At 34.9% G+C, this 16,659-nt stretch overlaps 2 protein-coding genes across 2 annotated transcripts; one reads left to right on the forward strand and one right to left on the reverse strand.

Annotated features, from left to right (window-relative positions):
• The first annotated feature begins 4,622 nt into the window (after window positions 1-4,622).
• Window positions 4,623-7,604, forward strand: LOC148253591 (patatin-like protein 5). Its single transcript, XM_088223410.1, has 4 exons — window positions 4,623-4,775; window positions 4,942-5,042; window positions 6,934-7,208; window positions 7,302-7,604. Exons 1-4 carry the CDS (start codon window positions 4,669-4,671, stop codon window positions 7,500-7,502), a joined length of 684 nt encoding a protein of 227 aa, XP_088079536.1. The 5' UTR covers window positions 4,623-4,668; the 3' UTR covers window positions 7,503-7,604.
• Window positions 7,605-9,637: 2,033 nt separating this feature from the next.
• On the reverse strand, window positions 9,638-11,236 carry LOC110807761 (1-aminocyclopropane-1-carboxylate oxidase homolog 1-like). Its single transcript, XM_022032991.2, has 3 exons — window positions 10,717-11,236; window positions 10,285-10,606; window positions 9,638-10,084 (listed from the first exon to the last, which is right to left on the reverse strand). Exons 1-3 carry the CDS (start codon window positions 11,211-11,213, stop codon window positions 9,809-9,811), a joined length of 1,095 nt encoding a protein of 364 aa, XP_021888683.2. The 5' UTR covers window positions 11,214-11,236; the 3' UTR covers window positions 9,638-9,808.
• Window positions 11,237-16,659: the final 5,423 nt, after the last annotated feature.

A 16,659-nucleotide genomic window follows, 5' to 3' on the forward strand; every position in this document is an offset into this window, starting at 1 on the left:
ATTTTCAAATAATTAAAATAATTAATCTATTCAAGAAAAGTCAGAACACTCGTTAGTATGCGATCCCATAGGTTCAACAGTAAACCGGTAGCAAATTTGTAAAAATCCTGAACTTTAAAAAAAATAAAGTCATGAATTAAATATGGAAGTGAAATATTAGAGTTTAGAGTTTACATTTCTTACACAATAATTTACAATACCCAATAGAGCTATGAGAACAACTATTTTAAAAGAACAAACAAAATATAACAGCCCCAGAATTTTAAAATGAAATATGTGTATTAAAAAGGTCAAATGCAGAAGCGTAATAAAAATTTTGATTAACATCCCTTATACTAAAACAAAAAACGTGCTCAAAGTATAAAATAACAAACTAACTAAAAGAGAATCTCGAAAATAAAAGGTATAATATAACTACGGAATCTTCAGGAGTCCCCTTCGCCGTCTTCCTGTGGAACGGGCTCAGGAATAATGTCTTCCTGATCTGAAATGATTAAATAAGGAATGAGCTACACCAGCCCAGTAAAGACATCACACTATCTCACCGTCACGGAGGTAAAGGTGGGTAGAAAACACAAAAAGACCAATGGAACATAATTTACAACAAATTCTTTTATCAATAATAAAATCCTTTACTATCCACTTACCTCGGTGAAGTTCATAAAACAACATACGAAAGCAATAACATTATCATCATCATGAAATCATATGAACTGTATAACATAATACTTATCACGCCTTTTGCATTTTAATATTTAAACAGCATAATTCCTCTTTACCAGCCTACTAGTATCCATGGGGGTCTATAGGGGCCCGCTACCCGTGAACCCTTAACGTTTAAAATCCTGATTTCCAGGGCCGTCCCCATACCCCGTCCGGTATGGGCGCCAAAATCATGAACCTCACTACTCCGTCCGGTATGAGGGTGAAACGGGCCGTCCCCATATCCCGTCCGGTATGGGCGCCGAAATACATAGGATCTCCATACCCCGTCTAGTATGAGAGACCCGGTTCTCGGTAGGGTTCCCAACGGACCCGGTCCGTCCACCATCTCCCAGGATACCTAGTTAGGTTGTCCATATTTTCCATTTGCCAATTCACGTAACCTTTTACTTCATTTCCTTAATCACCATCATCAAATTTCACGCAAACATGTAAACTAGTAATTAATGCCAAGCAAGACAACACACAGTACCGGTTCACCAAAATATAAACTATAACAGGAAAATACGATTCATTCATACGAGACCATAACAATAATTACATTTAACATCATGCTGCATTTACCACTAAAAATTAAATCAAACTGTAACAGACCAACCCTGTGTCAGACTCGGGCTCCATTGGCAACCTTAATACATTATACATTTATAAAACCACACAAAACAGTTTAATTATTTATTTAACTTTAAAACCGTGATAGAAAATAGGGTGAGAAATTCTTACTTGTTTTTGGGACCCGAAATAGACTTTTCCGAGCGCTTGCGAGTTTTCCCTAAATTTCCTGAATTTTTCCTGGGAAACTGAAACACGTTACCGGTACCTGCACGTGTCCCAAAAATCTCAGAATCAGACCTAGGGCCCCTTTCGGCCAATATCGCAATTTCGGAGCGACAGCTCCGCCATGCTCCGGCAAGCGGCGGCGATTCACCTCGGGTTGGCCGTTTTTGGCCGAATTCGGCCACACTTGCATCGGTCCCTGCGATAAAACAACCCTAGGGTGCTCGGGGGGCCAAAAAATTATGAAAAATTGAAGCTTACCGGCGGTGGTGCTCTCGGGTGCGGCAGCTCTCCGGTGTGGTTCGTGTTTTTGTGATTTGGCTCCGATTAACCTGTAGAGAAAAGAATGGTGATCACGGTGATATAAAAATTGCATTAAACAGAGGCCGGGAAGGGCCTCATCGAAGGCAAAAATCGAGGAGGGGTGCGGCGGTGTCGCTGGGTTTCGGCCGTTCGGCCGAGAGTTTAGCTCTGATTTAACCACAGGGGAACTCAGCATGGAAAAACGAGCAAGGAGTATGAAATTTACCTCGATCGGCGGTCAAAAAACTCCCCGGTGCGGCGGCGGGTGGAGACGGCCGGCTCCTCCGGCGTCTGGTTCGTCTTCTCCGGCGAGGGCTGGCGGCTAGGGTTTTTGTGGTCAGGTGTGGGGGGTTTATTTATACCCTTTGCCTTTTAATCACAGCCTTCCATCTTGATTTAATCTAGACCGTTCGATCATGATTTAATTTGGATTAAATCTGGGTCGTCCGTGCGCGCGGGGACGCATTTGGGCAGTCCGATCGCGCGCACGCGGATCGCCCACGTGGCCCGTTCCCGGGTCGACGTGGCCTTGCCACGCGGCAGGTCCTGGTTGGCCAGGACTGCTGACTGGGCCGCTGACATGGCTGCTGACGTGGCGCTGACGGGGCACAATTTTTTTAAATTGCGTTTTGACCCCCAGTTTCCGATTTTCTTTTCAAAAATACCCCCATAATCTAAATTTTCACCCATTTTTCCCAAAATCAATTTCAATTAAATCCAAATAATACTTTTACCTAATTTTATCATTATTATTATTATTATTTTTATTAAATTAAATTAAATTAAATTAATTAATTAAAATTCAAAAATTATAAAATAAACTAAATAAAATAAATTAAAAATTAATAAAAATAATAATAAAAATGACAAAATTAGTGGGTGTTACACAAAATCAAAAAAAATAAATAAAAGACAATATGATGAGCATTTAAGATGACATTCACTAACTTTTGAAGGGAGTCCGGGTGGTGAACTATTCACAACTCTCTTGTTGATTAGGATCTCAGTCTTGTTCCTCTTAATATGAAATAGTTAAGGAAAGAGTGAGCTACACTAGCCTAGTAAGAATATCACACTACTCACCGATACAGAAACTGAAGGTTGGTAAAAATTATAAAAATAATCAATGGAGCTCTTAACTTAGGTAAATTTATTTATCGTAAAGGAAACCATCTATTATATATATATTTACCGCTTGTGATATTTCTAAAATCGACCTATAGAGACAATAACTTAAATAACATTCTAATCTTATATTCAAGTGAGCAAGAATAATAACTTTCCCTTTTTATTTGCCTATTGGTATCTCTAGGGCCTCATAGGATGTCCCACTACGTGTGAACTATTATTCAATATTGTCAACTAACTGGCTGTTCCCATTCCACGTCTGGTATGAGTGCCAAGAATACCATCTCTTAATACCTTCGTCCGCTATGAAGGTGAAACAAGTTGTCCCCATACCCCGTCCGGGGAAATGCGGCTCTGATACCAACTGTAACGACCCCGAAAATTTAAAATGAAATATATGTATTAAAAATGTCAAATGCGAAAACAAAGTCAAGAATTTCGATTAACATCCCTTACACTAAAACCAAAAAACGTGCTCAAAATATAAAAGGTCAAACTAACTAAAAGAGAAACTCGAAAGTAAAAGCTATGAATATGACTATGGAGTCTTTAGGCATCCCCTTCGTCGTCTTCCTGCGGAACGGGCTCGGGAACAATGTCTTCCTGATCTGAAATGATTAAATAAGGAATGAGCTACACTAGCCCAGTAAAGACATCACGATATCTCACCGTCACTAAGGTAAAGGTGGGTAGAAAACACAAAAAGGCCAATGGAGCATAATTTACAACAAATCCTTTTTATCAAAATAAAACTTTTACCATTCACTTACCTCGGTGAAATTCATAAAATAATATACGAAAGCAATAACATTATCATCATCACAAAATCATAGAAACTGTATAACATAATACTTATCACGCCTTTTGCATCTCAATCTGTAACGACCCCAGAAATTTAAAATGAAATATATGTAATAAAAATGTCAAATGCGGAAACGAAGTCAAGAATTTCGATTAACATCCCTTACACTAAAACCAAAAACGTGCTCAAAATATAAAAGGTCAAACTAACTAAAAGAGAAACTCGAAAGTAAAAGCTATGAATATGACTATGGAGTCTTTAGGCGTCCCCTTCGTCGTCTTCCTGCGGAACGGGCTCGGGAACAATGTCTTTCTGATCTGAAATGATTAAATAAGGAATGAGCTACACTAGCCCAGTAAATACATCACGATATCTCACCATCACGGAGGTAAAGGTGGGTAGAAAATACAAAAAGGCCAATGGAGCATAATTTACAACAAATCCTTTTTATCAAAATAAAACCTTTACCATTCACTTACCTCGGTGAAATTCATAAAACAATATACGAAAGCAATAACATTATCATCATCACAAAATTATAGAAACTGTATAACATAATACTTATCACGCCTTTTGCATCTCAATCATTACACAACCACCATGATATGTCTTGTTCATGTTTTCTTCAATGATATATCGATCGAAAGGTGATACTTGGCACGTAAGATGCAAAAAAGATTGAAACAGTTATCTTATGACGAATCATTCATAACTGAAACACAAAAGGAAGAAACACTTTGAAGAAAAAGACAACAATGGTGATGCATAAATTCTTCAAGAGGTTTAAACAATGCTTGGAGATTTTCCATTTGCTAAGAACTAATCAATTGTCCGTTATTAATAGCAAAAGGTGAGATTTTTTCGTTTTGAGCTTCGTTTCTTTTGCAAGTTTGAATCATGGTATGCCTTCTGAGGCACAAAAAAATAAATAATTTATGGTTGATATATCAGATGGAAATCTTATTACAATTCTTAGTATTGATGGTGAGGGAGTAAGAGGAATTATTCCCAACATGGTTCTTGTTTTTCTTGAGTCTCAGCTCCAGATTAGTTGCTTTTACATTTGTATTTTCTGGTTCTTGTAATGTTATAAAATGCCTTATTAAATTACATATATATAGTTTTTCAGGCATTATATATGGTTGCCATGTAGTTTTCACACTAATAAGGAAAAGAGTTCTTAAGTTCATTCCTTCTACTTTCCATGAACAGAAACTGGATTGTGACAATGCAAGGATTGCAGATTATTTTGATTTCATAGCTGGTATAAGCACAGGTTGTCTTGTGACAGCCATGCTTATTGCACCAGGTGAAAAGTGTGATACCCGAGCCTGAAATTTGGCTCGGGATAAATTTCGATATTTTAAAAATAAATAAAAAATTAGTTATAAATTAATTTTTATTTAATTTTATTAAATTATTGAAAAAAAATATGTAGGGATGTAATTGAAAGTAATTTTGGAGAAAAAGTGGTGAAATTTTAAATTCAGATGGTATTTTTAAAAGAAAAATTAGAAACAGTTGGTCAAAGTGCAAATAAAAAAAATTCAGCCACGTAAGACCAATCAGTCAGTAGCCTCGACGAATCAGAGCATGCTGACGTCTGTGCCACGCGGGAGGCCACGCAGGTGCTCCGTATTCTCCGCGATCGGATGGTCCAGGATTGATCATGCGCACATAGACGGCTTAGATTTGTTCACTCGTTAAGCACGATCGAACGGACGAGATCAATCATAATGAATTGCCAAGATTCGTTTCCTCCTTAAATGCAATTGAACCAACGAGATTAATCCTTATGAACAATCCAGATCGACGCAGAATGTGTATAAATACTTTGCATCGCATGAGAGACTAAACCTTAGCCGCTAGCCCTCGCTGGAGAATATGAATCTAATACCGGATAAGGAGGCTGACCGTCGCTGCACCGGAGCCACTGTCGACCGCCAAAAAAGATAAAATTTCTCTCTACCTACTTGGAATTCGATTTCGAGCATCCCTATTTTCAAATCGAAGTAAGAGGGATGGTGGGTGAGTCGAAAATTGTGGGCAAAGTTTGGCGGAGCCGCCATGGCCAAAACCCAAAAAATTCCTCCGATGAGCCCCTTTTCGTTTTCCGTTTCACGCAATTTTTTTATCATTATGTTCATCGTCGTTTTATGTACAAGTTAGCCAAAGAAGGAACCCCAGCCGCGAAGGATTGCGGAGCCCTCGTACCTAGTGACCCCCCACCAGTAGGTTCGGTATTTTTAGTAATTTTTTAGCCAACGGAGACCCCCTAATATTTTTTTCTGTACGAGCATGTGTAACACTAGAAAAAATCAGTTAAAATTAACCAAACTTGACTAGACCGAGGTGAACTGCCACCGTGGGCAGTTGAGTTGGTGCTGGAGCACAGTGGTACCGTCGTTCTAGAACATCAAAATCGGAAAGAGTTTTGAGCACTAATTTTAGATTTTTTGGGTATTTTTATGTTAGTGACGATTGTTTTGAACTCTGCAAGAAAAATTCAGAAAATCTGATACCCCTTAAGAGGCATAGTAGATAGTGCGACGTCTTGAAACATCGATTTGGGTAAAGATCTCTTACCCTATTCCCTGTTACGGTAAATAGAGGATTAATAATTGATAATTATATATTTTTATAAAAATTAGAAAAATCCAAACAATAATTATAAGTCACTAGTAGAGCCGAAAAACTGGTCAGTGTATGTTCGTCTTAAGCTTGTCCGTGTTTCATATTTATTTTCTTGTACTGCCTAAATTGCTTGTTATTCCGCCATATAATTTAAATTATCATATTTAATTACTTTTTCATTATTGATTGCCTGATTGTAATTCTTATATAATTGACTGAGTTAAAAATAAAGACCCTGAGTACCTTTCTCGATTATTAAGGTATGAAGTTGTGTTGTTTGCATAAATATTATTTAATTAATCTGTAAATATGATATAAGAGGTTGGTATGTGCTTGATGTTTATTTATTGATGGAGATTTTTATGTGAAAGACTTACTGGGTATTTTAGAAAAGGGCAGACGAGCCTGGTACATAGGGAACCTTGTTTTATATTCACGAGAGTCCTCACATCTTTCCTCAAGAACTCGAAGAACCCGAAATGAAAGTTGAAGAGTAAGTTCTGAAAATTACCTAAATGTCTATCGAAAACAGAATTTGTAAAAAATATTGATATGATTAATCTTTATTATTGGCAGATGTAGCTTGACCTGGTTTGAAGCAATAACAAACTGGGTAAGATCAAAATGGGACAACTATTCGGACCCAATTTTCACTTCCGTAGAAAGATTCATCAATTGGGTTAAGAATGGAGCATTTTCTCCCAAGTATAATGGGATTTACTTACACAAGAAAATCAAAGAAATGCTTGGCAGAAGAAAGCTTCATGAGACTCTAACCAATGTGATAATCCCTGCCTTTGATATCAAGCTCCTCCAACCCGTTGTTTTCTCCTCCCTAAATGTGATTCCGCCTGATTTATATGTCAATATATTGAGATTCGAAGGGTTAGATCTAATATTCGATGAATCTATTGCGAAAATGAATTCTTCACAGGCTAGATTTGACGATTCAAAAGATGCTTTCCTGTCAGATGTCTGCATTGGCACTTCTACTGCTCCATATTACCTCCCTCCATATCATTTTCAACACAATCAACCCAAAGGCACCCAAGAATTCAACCATGTTGCAGCAAAGAATCCTGTAAATTTGTGTTCGGCAACAATGCTACTCTATATTATGTATATTTATGCATGATCTATCTGAATTGTATTTGATTATCTAATCAGACTTTGCTAGCAATTCGAGAGGTGATCAAGGAAATGTCGCGGGATGAAGATTCCCAATGCTTGGATTACAGTAAATTTCTTATCCTCTCCCTTGGAACTGGATCATCAAAGAGGGATGAAAAGCTTGAAGTTGGGGATGGCAACAAATGGGCGCTCTTCAGTTGGTTTATGAGGCCTAATGTCTCCATTTGGGGTGGCGAACCCAACTAAATATATATATTTTTAAATTAAATCAATCAAAGTTTCCAGAAGTTTTTCAAAGTCATTAGAAAATGTTTCCTGTATATGGTCAATATATACATATATATACATATATATGGATCCTGAAAGGGGTAAGTGCTGCTGAACCAAGCAAAAATTAATAATATTTTTACCTAAAAAGTCAAGCTAAAAAGTGTTTCATAGTTTTAAACATACATAATATGTTTAAAAAAGTTTTTTAACATTTTCTTGTAAATATTATCCTTAATTAAATTACATAATATTAAATTTATCTTTTTAATATAAATATTTATACGTACTATATATATTGTATAATATATAATATACTCAATTCTACATAATATAAATTATAAATATATATATTGTGTCTATGTAACTTGTTAGATGTATTCTTAGTTGAATTTTTAGTTTGTATTTACTGAAAAATTATTATATTATTTTTTATCGTTTCAATATTAATAATTATTTCTATAAAATACAACAATTTTTATTTTTTAAGATAATAATATTTTTTATAGTTATTTTTATTAAATGTATAATAATTTGTTTAAAAAAATATATATTTTCACTTAATAACAATTGTTAGGCCCCGATACTTTATCTAAATTATATTAAAACCCAAAACTATCATTAATTCTGATTATCACCCGTTTCATCTCAAGCCCAAAAAATATCTTACAATTATGGAATATTTACAGATAAGGCGCACTGTATGTACCTCTTCTCCTTCCTCATTCACTCATCTTCTTCTTCTTTTGCTTCTTCTTCTCACCGTGCTTTCTGTAACAACAAACACCTTCAAGACAAACCCAGTGAATTACAATACTGCACATTAATGGACTATCAACCAAACACAGTGTAAAAGTGAAGGAGAATTTAGGGTTATAGTGTCTGAGAAGGGATGAAAGAGGTGGGTGGTTTTGCCAGGATGGAAACCAGTTGCTGGGTTGGGAAATAGAGGAGTAGTGGTGGCATTTAGGGATGCTAGGGCTCTGCCTTGGAAGACAAACAAGTGGTACAAAGAGGAGCCTGTACTGGTGTTAGCTGATGATGTGTTTTACCTGGTGAAGGTTGCAGGCGATAATGGTGTTGGATTGAAAATTGAAAGAGGATTATCATTGAAGGAAGCTGGAGGTGAAGAGAGTTTAGGCACTGTGGTGCTGGTTGTTAGGCCATCAAAAGAAGAAACTAATGATCAATTGAGTTATGAAGATTGGGAGTGAGCGAGATCAAGAGCAAATTTTAAATTGTTAATCTTTCATCAACAGTCCAAATTGGTACTAGGTCATATAGAATTTGTTAAACAAAGGTGAAAACTTAAAGTTTGGATTCAATCATATTAGGGTTTACTTGCTTGCCCTGTAAAGCAACTTAGTTTTTGCTTTATATGTGGATTGTAATAGAGAATATTGATTTGGGATTCACTAAATTTCTTACTATGAGTAAATTAAGGTTTAAAGAAGTGCTTTTGATATCTCTAGTTCCAAACAGAGTGTCACTATTGTCTTTACAGATTTCAAAACTTCAAGCAATCTAGTGATAAAATACTGTTAGTTACAATGGCATCGAAACAGGAAGATGTCAGACTCCAATAGAGATTTTTCTATAGGGGGATATTTATTGTCATAACAATATCTTTATAAAACCAAAAAGCTCATAAGATGGACGAAAAAGTTTTTCCAAGAAGCATGAAATAGAGATTATCCCATATGGGTAAAATCGTTCATTAAATTGGCTTTGATAGAAGTATAATATTCATTTGTAGATAGATATTTTACCCTATCCATTCGGTAATTGTTACACGTTTATATCATAATTACACACCGATACAAAGTAAGTATAATTTAAAGAACATATCCTCAAATTCAGAAACACATATTAAAGTTTTTGGAAATAGAACATGGAAAATTTAACAAACAACATCATAGACTTTTAATTGATCACATCAACATGGCACCACTAGGTTACAAACTTACACAAATATTCTTGTTTCATCAAAATTAAACACAAGTGATTGCATATGAGACATATGCATATATATATATATAGATGTTAATTTGTTTCTTCACCTTGATATGATAACCTCAAGGCAACAAGAGGAGAAACACTATTGGTTCCTATAGATTTGAAACTATGCAGATAGTCCATTACTGTGGTTTCCCTATACAGAGGTGGATTATCATTTGATAATAATTCCTTTATAGGCCCATAAACACGCTTTGATGGTTCAAAAAGTGTTGTGAAGAAACATGATTGAGAAATTCTTGGTCCATTTGATTTAGCCATCACTCTGTGCTCTGCACTTTTGAACTTGTCATTACTGATTAACTGCATACCCAACCATTTGGATGTTAGAAAAAAATCTATCTAGAAGACGGGTTAAATCTTATTTGTGCTCTTGAAATATTATTTTATATATTTTTTGATTCAATTATCTTAAAAATCTCGATTCACTACCACCCAGAGAATAATATTCATCTATTCTAAATTAGAAAGGATTGAAAGAGATCATAATATTTTATAGTTACCTGTAAAAGCTCTCCAATGTTAACCACTAAAGTTCCTTCCTCTGGGATGACATCAACCCAATAATTGTCTTTAAGAACTTGCAGGCCACCTATTTGGTCTTGCAGAAGAATTGTGAGAAAATCAGGATCATGATGTCTGACATGGCCAAGGGTCCGATCAGGTTCTGAACAAGGCGGATAATATTGGCCGTAAAAGACATGTCCTTTAGCACAACCCAGATCTCTTAGGCGACTAGGGTTGAGCCCTAATGCCTCTGATAATAATTCAAACAATGTTTCTCCAAGTTTCTTCACATGGGCTGAGTATTTCATCAATATTTCACTGTAGCATAACTATAAAGTTATAGTACTTGTTCAAAACATTATGTAGCAGTAATATCTTTTTATAGGATGTACGGGAGTGCATATAAACATATATATATGAGTATATACCTGCAAGCTTCAGGATACTCTTGAGGAGGTGGAGGATTAGGAGCCATGACACAAACCAAGGTGTCTCTCCAATTAGCTGCTTGTGAATTATAAAGATCGAAATTAGATACATATCGAACTTTTTTCTCGAATTCTCGTGTGTAAATCGCTCTCTTTATTTCTTTATCTTGCTCGTGGAAACATCGGACACCTTTGATCATGTTGTCCATGACAGCTTGAGGTATGTCATGGTTTATGACCTTGAAAAATCCCCATGTCTCGGATGCTTCTTTTATGTTTTGGACAATTTGTTTGCGCTTGAGATTGTTGCAGTTCATGTCTTTGAAGTCTATGACTGGAACCCTTATATTAGGATCTTCATTAATGTTGCTAAATATCTCTTCTTTTGGCATCCAAAAGATTCGAGGGACTGTTGTTGCGCCAGCATCCACGAGTCCTTTCACGCCATCTTTAGTTTCGTCAAACTTTTTCAGGGCAGTTTCTCTGTCAAAATCCATTTCTATTTCCTTATCTTGATGAAAGATATATGCGTCTTGAATGACTGATTTACAATATCAGTTAAAATCGGTTATCTTGAAAACTTAAATTACTAAATTTTTTATAAGATAAAGACATTAACTGTTTACAATGTTAAGACACAAAATTACAAGATCTTGCTATTAAAAAAAAAGCAAGAATATCTTCTTATTAACATTCTTGAATTCTTGCTATTGTTATACATATACATGTGTGAGATACCCAGATACATACACAAACAAAGGAGAGTATAACTTTGACATGATCATATTGCCTGGAAATCAGACATGGGTCCTCTTCTCTTGCTCTCTGCTACTCTATACAATATTTTGTTTGAGTTTGAGATTTATTATGTTATATATATGTATAAATATAAAATAATCTATGCAGGTCCTAAAAAGACCTGCAATTGAAGTGCACTGATGATGTTCTGGTATTTAGAAGGGCTTGTAAGGGAAGAAAGTTGGAAGTCCATATGATTAATTATCATATTTTTCTGATAATTATAATTTGTAGTAAGTTGACTTGCTTATTTGATCTTAAAGAAAACAAAAAGACTTAGCGTACGGACTTGAGTATAAATACATACTGTATGAATATAAGGGAGAACGTATGTTACAAGCCAATCGTATATGAGGAGCGAATTTTAGTATTCGGAGGCCAAAATTACGAATGGAAATTGAACAAGTTACTCGAGTCAATGTATGCATCTTTGAGTGATTAAATTTCTGCATGAATCAATTACATTAGAGGGATATTTATGTTACTATTCTCTAAATTAAAGTTCTATAAACTTAAGTATTAAAATTTTATTAGTTAAGATAGCTATGATATATATATATATATATATTAAGCAATAATATATTAATTAAATCAACAAAATAAAAAATTAAAGATGATGAAAATGACTGACTTCTCTCCTTTAGTTTTGCTTTTCTTTTCTTACTTTTGTCCTTCAGTTACTTTTTTCTACATCACAGAATATGTAATTCTCATAGATATCATTCTCATATGTCAATGTAATCATATAGATATAATTATGTATGTATACTTTGAATTATTATTATCGATAATAAATGATACTAGAGTTTTATATTAAACATATAATAACGGTTGTTGTTGAGTTCTATATATGAATTCAAGTAACATAATACTAATAATTCGAATTTAAGTTTGAAAGATTATTAAGTTAGTGATACTCCAACACAGAATATTAATCTTGAATACAACAATTTTACAACCAGCAAAAAAGATATCCATACGAAAACAAAGGAGAGTATAACTTTGAGATGATCATACCTGGCTGGAAATCAGATACAGGTCCTCTTCTCTTGTTGTTTCTCTTGTTTGAGCCTGAGATCTATTAGGTTATAGATATATATATATATATATGTATAGGTAAGTTCTATATATACACAATCATCTATACAGATGCTGAAGGACCTGCAACTGAAGTCCACTGATGATGTTCTGGTACTATTAGAAGGGCTTTTAAGGGAAGAACGTGAGAAGTGAACATAAATTTTTAACATTAAAATATGACCAAGACCAATGATTAATCAGTATATTTTTCTGACAATTACAACTTCTAATTAGTTGGCTGAGCCCTAAAAAAAAAATTAAGTTGACTAGACCTTCTTGGTCTTAAAGAAGATTATTACGTTAACGATATTTGGATAAGAAAAATTATATTTTGAATACAACAACATCCAGATCATATCGTATAGCAAACAACATTTACGATCTACAATCGTAAATATACCAATTGTTTAATGAATTGTATGTCGGAGTTCAAGTCGGAGATTTTCAATAATTTTTAAGAATTAATCTTTTGAATTTAAAAAAATTATTAAATTAGTAGTACTTGAATCCAAAATATTATATCACAAATATAATAACTCTCCGATCATAAACCGAAAATCTCTGCACTTTGGTTGTGTTGATGAAGAAATAAAAGTTGATAATATCAAAAACTATTTTGTAATATTAATTAGTAACTTGTCTAGCATGTTTACCATGCTTAGACATTAATAAAATCAGTGTTTTATAATTAAAGATTTAAATAGAATCTCATAATCTCTCAAGATTATAATTATACCATATACATATATATATATATATATAAATATCTGTTAAACTATTATATATTTCAATAATTTAATGATAACTTTACATCAAGAACAATACAACCAATAATAAAATGACATTTTGAGGAGAATATGTGTGAAAGGCATAGTTTGACCCACATTATACTCTTATACTAATATAAAGAAGTATCTACGATCCAATCAAGAGATGATTAGTAAACTCTTAATCTAATTTTAATAATAATGTATAGTTTGAAGAAATAAAAAATAAATATTTGACTTGACTGATAAAAAATTAATATCAAGAATCTTATAAAATATGGAGAAATATTTACCCTCCAATGAAGAGATGATGAGTCAACTCTTACCTAATCTATTTTTAATAATAATATATAGTTCAAAGAAATAAAAAACTAAATATTGACTTTATCGGTAAAAAAAATTGATATCAATAAAATAATTTGTACACGTTTGATATGTTTTTTTATTTTTCCTCTATCATATTGTAGGATTGTAATATGTGCATAACACGGAGCGAAAGATAAAAAATAATCTAATCTTATCTATTTGTGCATAAAAATTATATTGTAGGTTAAATATTAAATTTAAAATGTACTTAGTAGCGGGTTCTCAAATTAAAATTGTAATGACCCCGAAAATTCATAAGGAAATATATAATAACTTAAGTGCGAAAGCGAAATAAAAGGTTAAGGTTTACATTCCTTACACAATAATTTAAAAGTACTAAACAAACATCACAGAATGAATTCTCTAAAAGAAACACGAGAAATAAGAAAAACAAAGGAAAATATAAAGTATCTAGCGTCTACTCGTAGTCTTCTTCCAGATCGGGCTCAGGAACCAGGTCCTCTTGATATGAAATGGTTAAATAAGGGGTGAGCTACACTAGCCCAGTAAGAACATCACACTATATCACTGGCACAGAAGTAAAGATTGGTAGAAAATCAAAACAACCAATGGAGCATTAGATTTAAAACAATACATTTATTAAAAATAAAATCTTTTACCGTTCTCTTATTATAGTGGAATTTATGAAAATAATATATAAAAACAATAATACCATACAGATCATAACTTCATGAACAATCAGCAACATAGAATATATTATAAATCCATATCCATTAACAATAAACGAAATCGTAACCGTTTCTCGTTTCACCAGCCTACTTGTATCCATGAGGGTTCATAGGGATGTCCCTGCCATAGGTGAACCATTTCCTTTAACAATCTCAATTACAGGACCGTCCTCATATCTCGTTCGGTATGAGTGCCAAATCATTAAATCTTAATACCCTGTCCAGTATGAGGGTGAAGCGGGTTATCCCCATACCCCGTCCGGTATGAGTGTTAAATTATTCAGTCTCCATACCCCGTCCAGTATGAGACAATGTTCACGGTAGGGTTCCCTATATGCCCGGTCCGTCCACCATCTCCCAGTATATTTGGTAAGGCTGTCGTTCCATCTGTTTATTTAATCACACCACTTTTCCATTTTTCTTTAGTCTCCATTTTCAAATCAAACATAATTACATAAGTAAATAAACATGCATTAGGTAATGCAATCATGTCTCAAATTCTAAATCAAACAGTAGTCACGTAAGGTAGCAATTCATCCATTCAAATCATAAAATAAATCGATAAGACACTATAAGGCTTTTAGACTGTAAAATACATCAACAGAGATTAACAGATAACAATTTTCAGTTCGGGCTCCATTAGCAATCAGTAATTAATTATGCATATTTATTAAAATCGCATAAAATATGACATTATTATTTATTTAGACTTCAATTTTATGATAAAAAATAGGGTGAGGGATTCTTACTCGATTTGACACCCAAAAAGCTAAACAGTTTACTGCGCCTACGGGCGATCTCTGGTTTCCCTGAATTTTTTTTCAGGAACTAAAACGCGCTAATAGTACCTATAAATATTTCAAATAAACCTAAAATCAGTCACAGGGCCCACTCGACCAATTTCAGAAATCCAGCATGGCGCTGTCACCGGGCGTGTTGGCGGTCCGCCTTGGGTTAGCTGTTTTTGGCTGAATTCAGCCGATTTTGCATTAATTCATGCGAAAAAACACACTTAGGGGCCTCAGTTGGCCAAAAAAATACAAAAACCTGAAACTCACCAGCGGTTGGGCGCTCCAGTGCGGCGGCTCCTTCGGCTCACGTTGCAGTTAGGTGTTTTGCTCCAGTCACCTGTAGGTAAAAGAACGGTGATCACAACGGTAGAAAAATTATGCCGAACGGGAATCGGGAAGGGCCTCATTGGAGGCATTTTGTAAAATTCTCCATGGTGGCGCCGTCGGGCTTCGCCGATTTTTTTTGGCCAACTAACCAATTTTTTTCAATCTGATTATATCATGAGTGAGCTTAAAATTGAATTTCGTGCAAAAGAGAAAGTTTTTACCTTTTTTGGCGGTCGGAAAGGGTTCCGGTGGGGCGGCGGGTGGCGGCAACCAGCTCCCTGGCGGCTGGGTCGTCTTCTCCAGCGAGGGGTTCTTGTAGCTAGGGTTAGGGTTTAGTGCGGATGGGGGCTATTTATATCCATCCGCTTTTGATCTGGGCCGTGCATCGCGTTTGATCTGGACCATCCAATCGCGATTAAAGAAGAAGTGAATCTGGACCGTTCATCGCAATCCAATATGGACCGTCCATCGTGATTCACTCTAAGCTGTTCGATCGCGTTTGAATCTGGCCGTTCGATCGCGTTTGAATCTGGCTGTTCGATCGCGTTTGAGAGCGAGCGCATCTAAGCCATCCGTGCGCGCAGGAACAGACCTTAGTCGTTCGATCACAAGCACACGGATCGCCCACGAGGCCCCCTGTGTGGCCTCCCGCGTCAGCCTCTCTGCCACTTGGTGCGTCTTGGTTGGTCAGGGCTACTGACCCGGCGTCTGACGTGGTGAAACTTCCTAAAATTGCGTTTTGGCCCATGTTTTTCGATTTTTCTCTCAAAAATACCCTGAGAACCCAAAATTTCACCCATTTTTTCCAAAATTATTTTCAATTTAATCATCCATCAATTTTACTCTATTTTTTCATTAAATTAAAATTAAAAAAAAACTACAAAAATTATATCTACAATTTAATTCAATATTTGAATAAATTTGGGTGTTACAAAAATTGTTCGAAAACATGAACACTCTATGCGTATTCAAATCGAAACCAACCTTTATTGTAATGATCTCGGAAATATCCAAAGGAAATAAATTATAATTCAAGTCCGGAAGCGAAATAAATGTTTAAGATTTACATTACTTACACAAATAACTTAAAGTACCAAATAATGTTACAGAATTTACCCTTTTGAA

The sequence above is a fragment of the Carica papaya genome, chromosome 6, assembly GCF_054855325.1.
Source record: "Carica papaya isolate Zhongbai chromosome 6, ASM5485532v1, whole genome shotgun sequence".
Taxonomy (NCBI): Eukaryota; Viridiplantae; Streptophyta; class Magnoliopsida; order Brassicales; family Caricaceae; genus Carica; species Carica papaya.

Coding starts and splice junctions, on each gene's coding strand:
- LOC148253591 (XM_088223410.1), top strand. CDS start 4,669: ATGGTTGATATATCAGATGGAAATCTTATTACAATTCTTAGTATTGAT. Junction 4,776..4,941: donor GTTTTTCTTGAGTCTCAGCT/CCAGATTAGTTG, acceptor TACTTTCCATGA/ACAGAAACTGGATTGTGACA. Junction 5,043..6,933: donor AGCCATGCTTATTGCACCAG/GTGAAAAGTGTG, acceptor GATTAATCTTTA/TTATTGGCAGATGTAGCTTG.
- LOC110807761 (XM_022032991.2), bottom strand. CDS start 11,213: ATGGATTTTGACAGAGAAACTGCCCTGAAAAAGTTTGACGAAACTAAA. Junction 10,607..10,716: donor GAGTATCCTGAAGCTTGCAG/GTATATACTCAT, acceptor GTTATGCTACAG/TGAAATATTGATGAAATACT. Junction 10,085..10,284: donor ACATTGGAGAGCTTTTACAG/GTAACTATAAAA, acceptor TTGGGTATGCAG/TTAATCAGTAATGACAAGTT.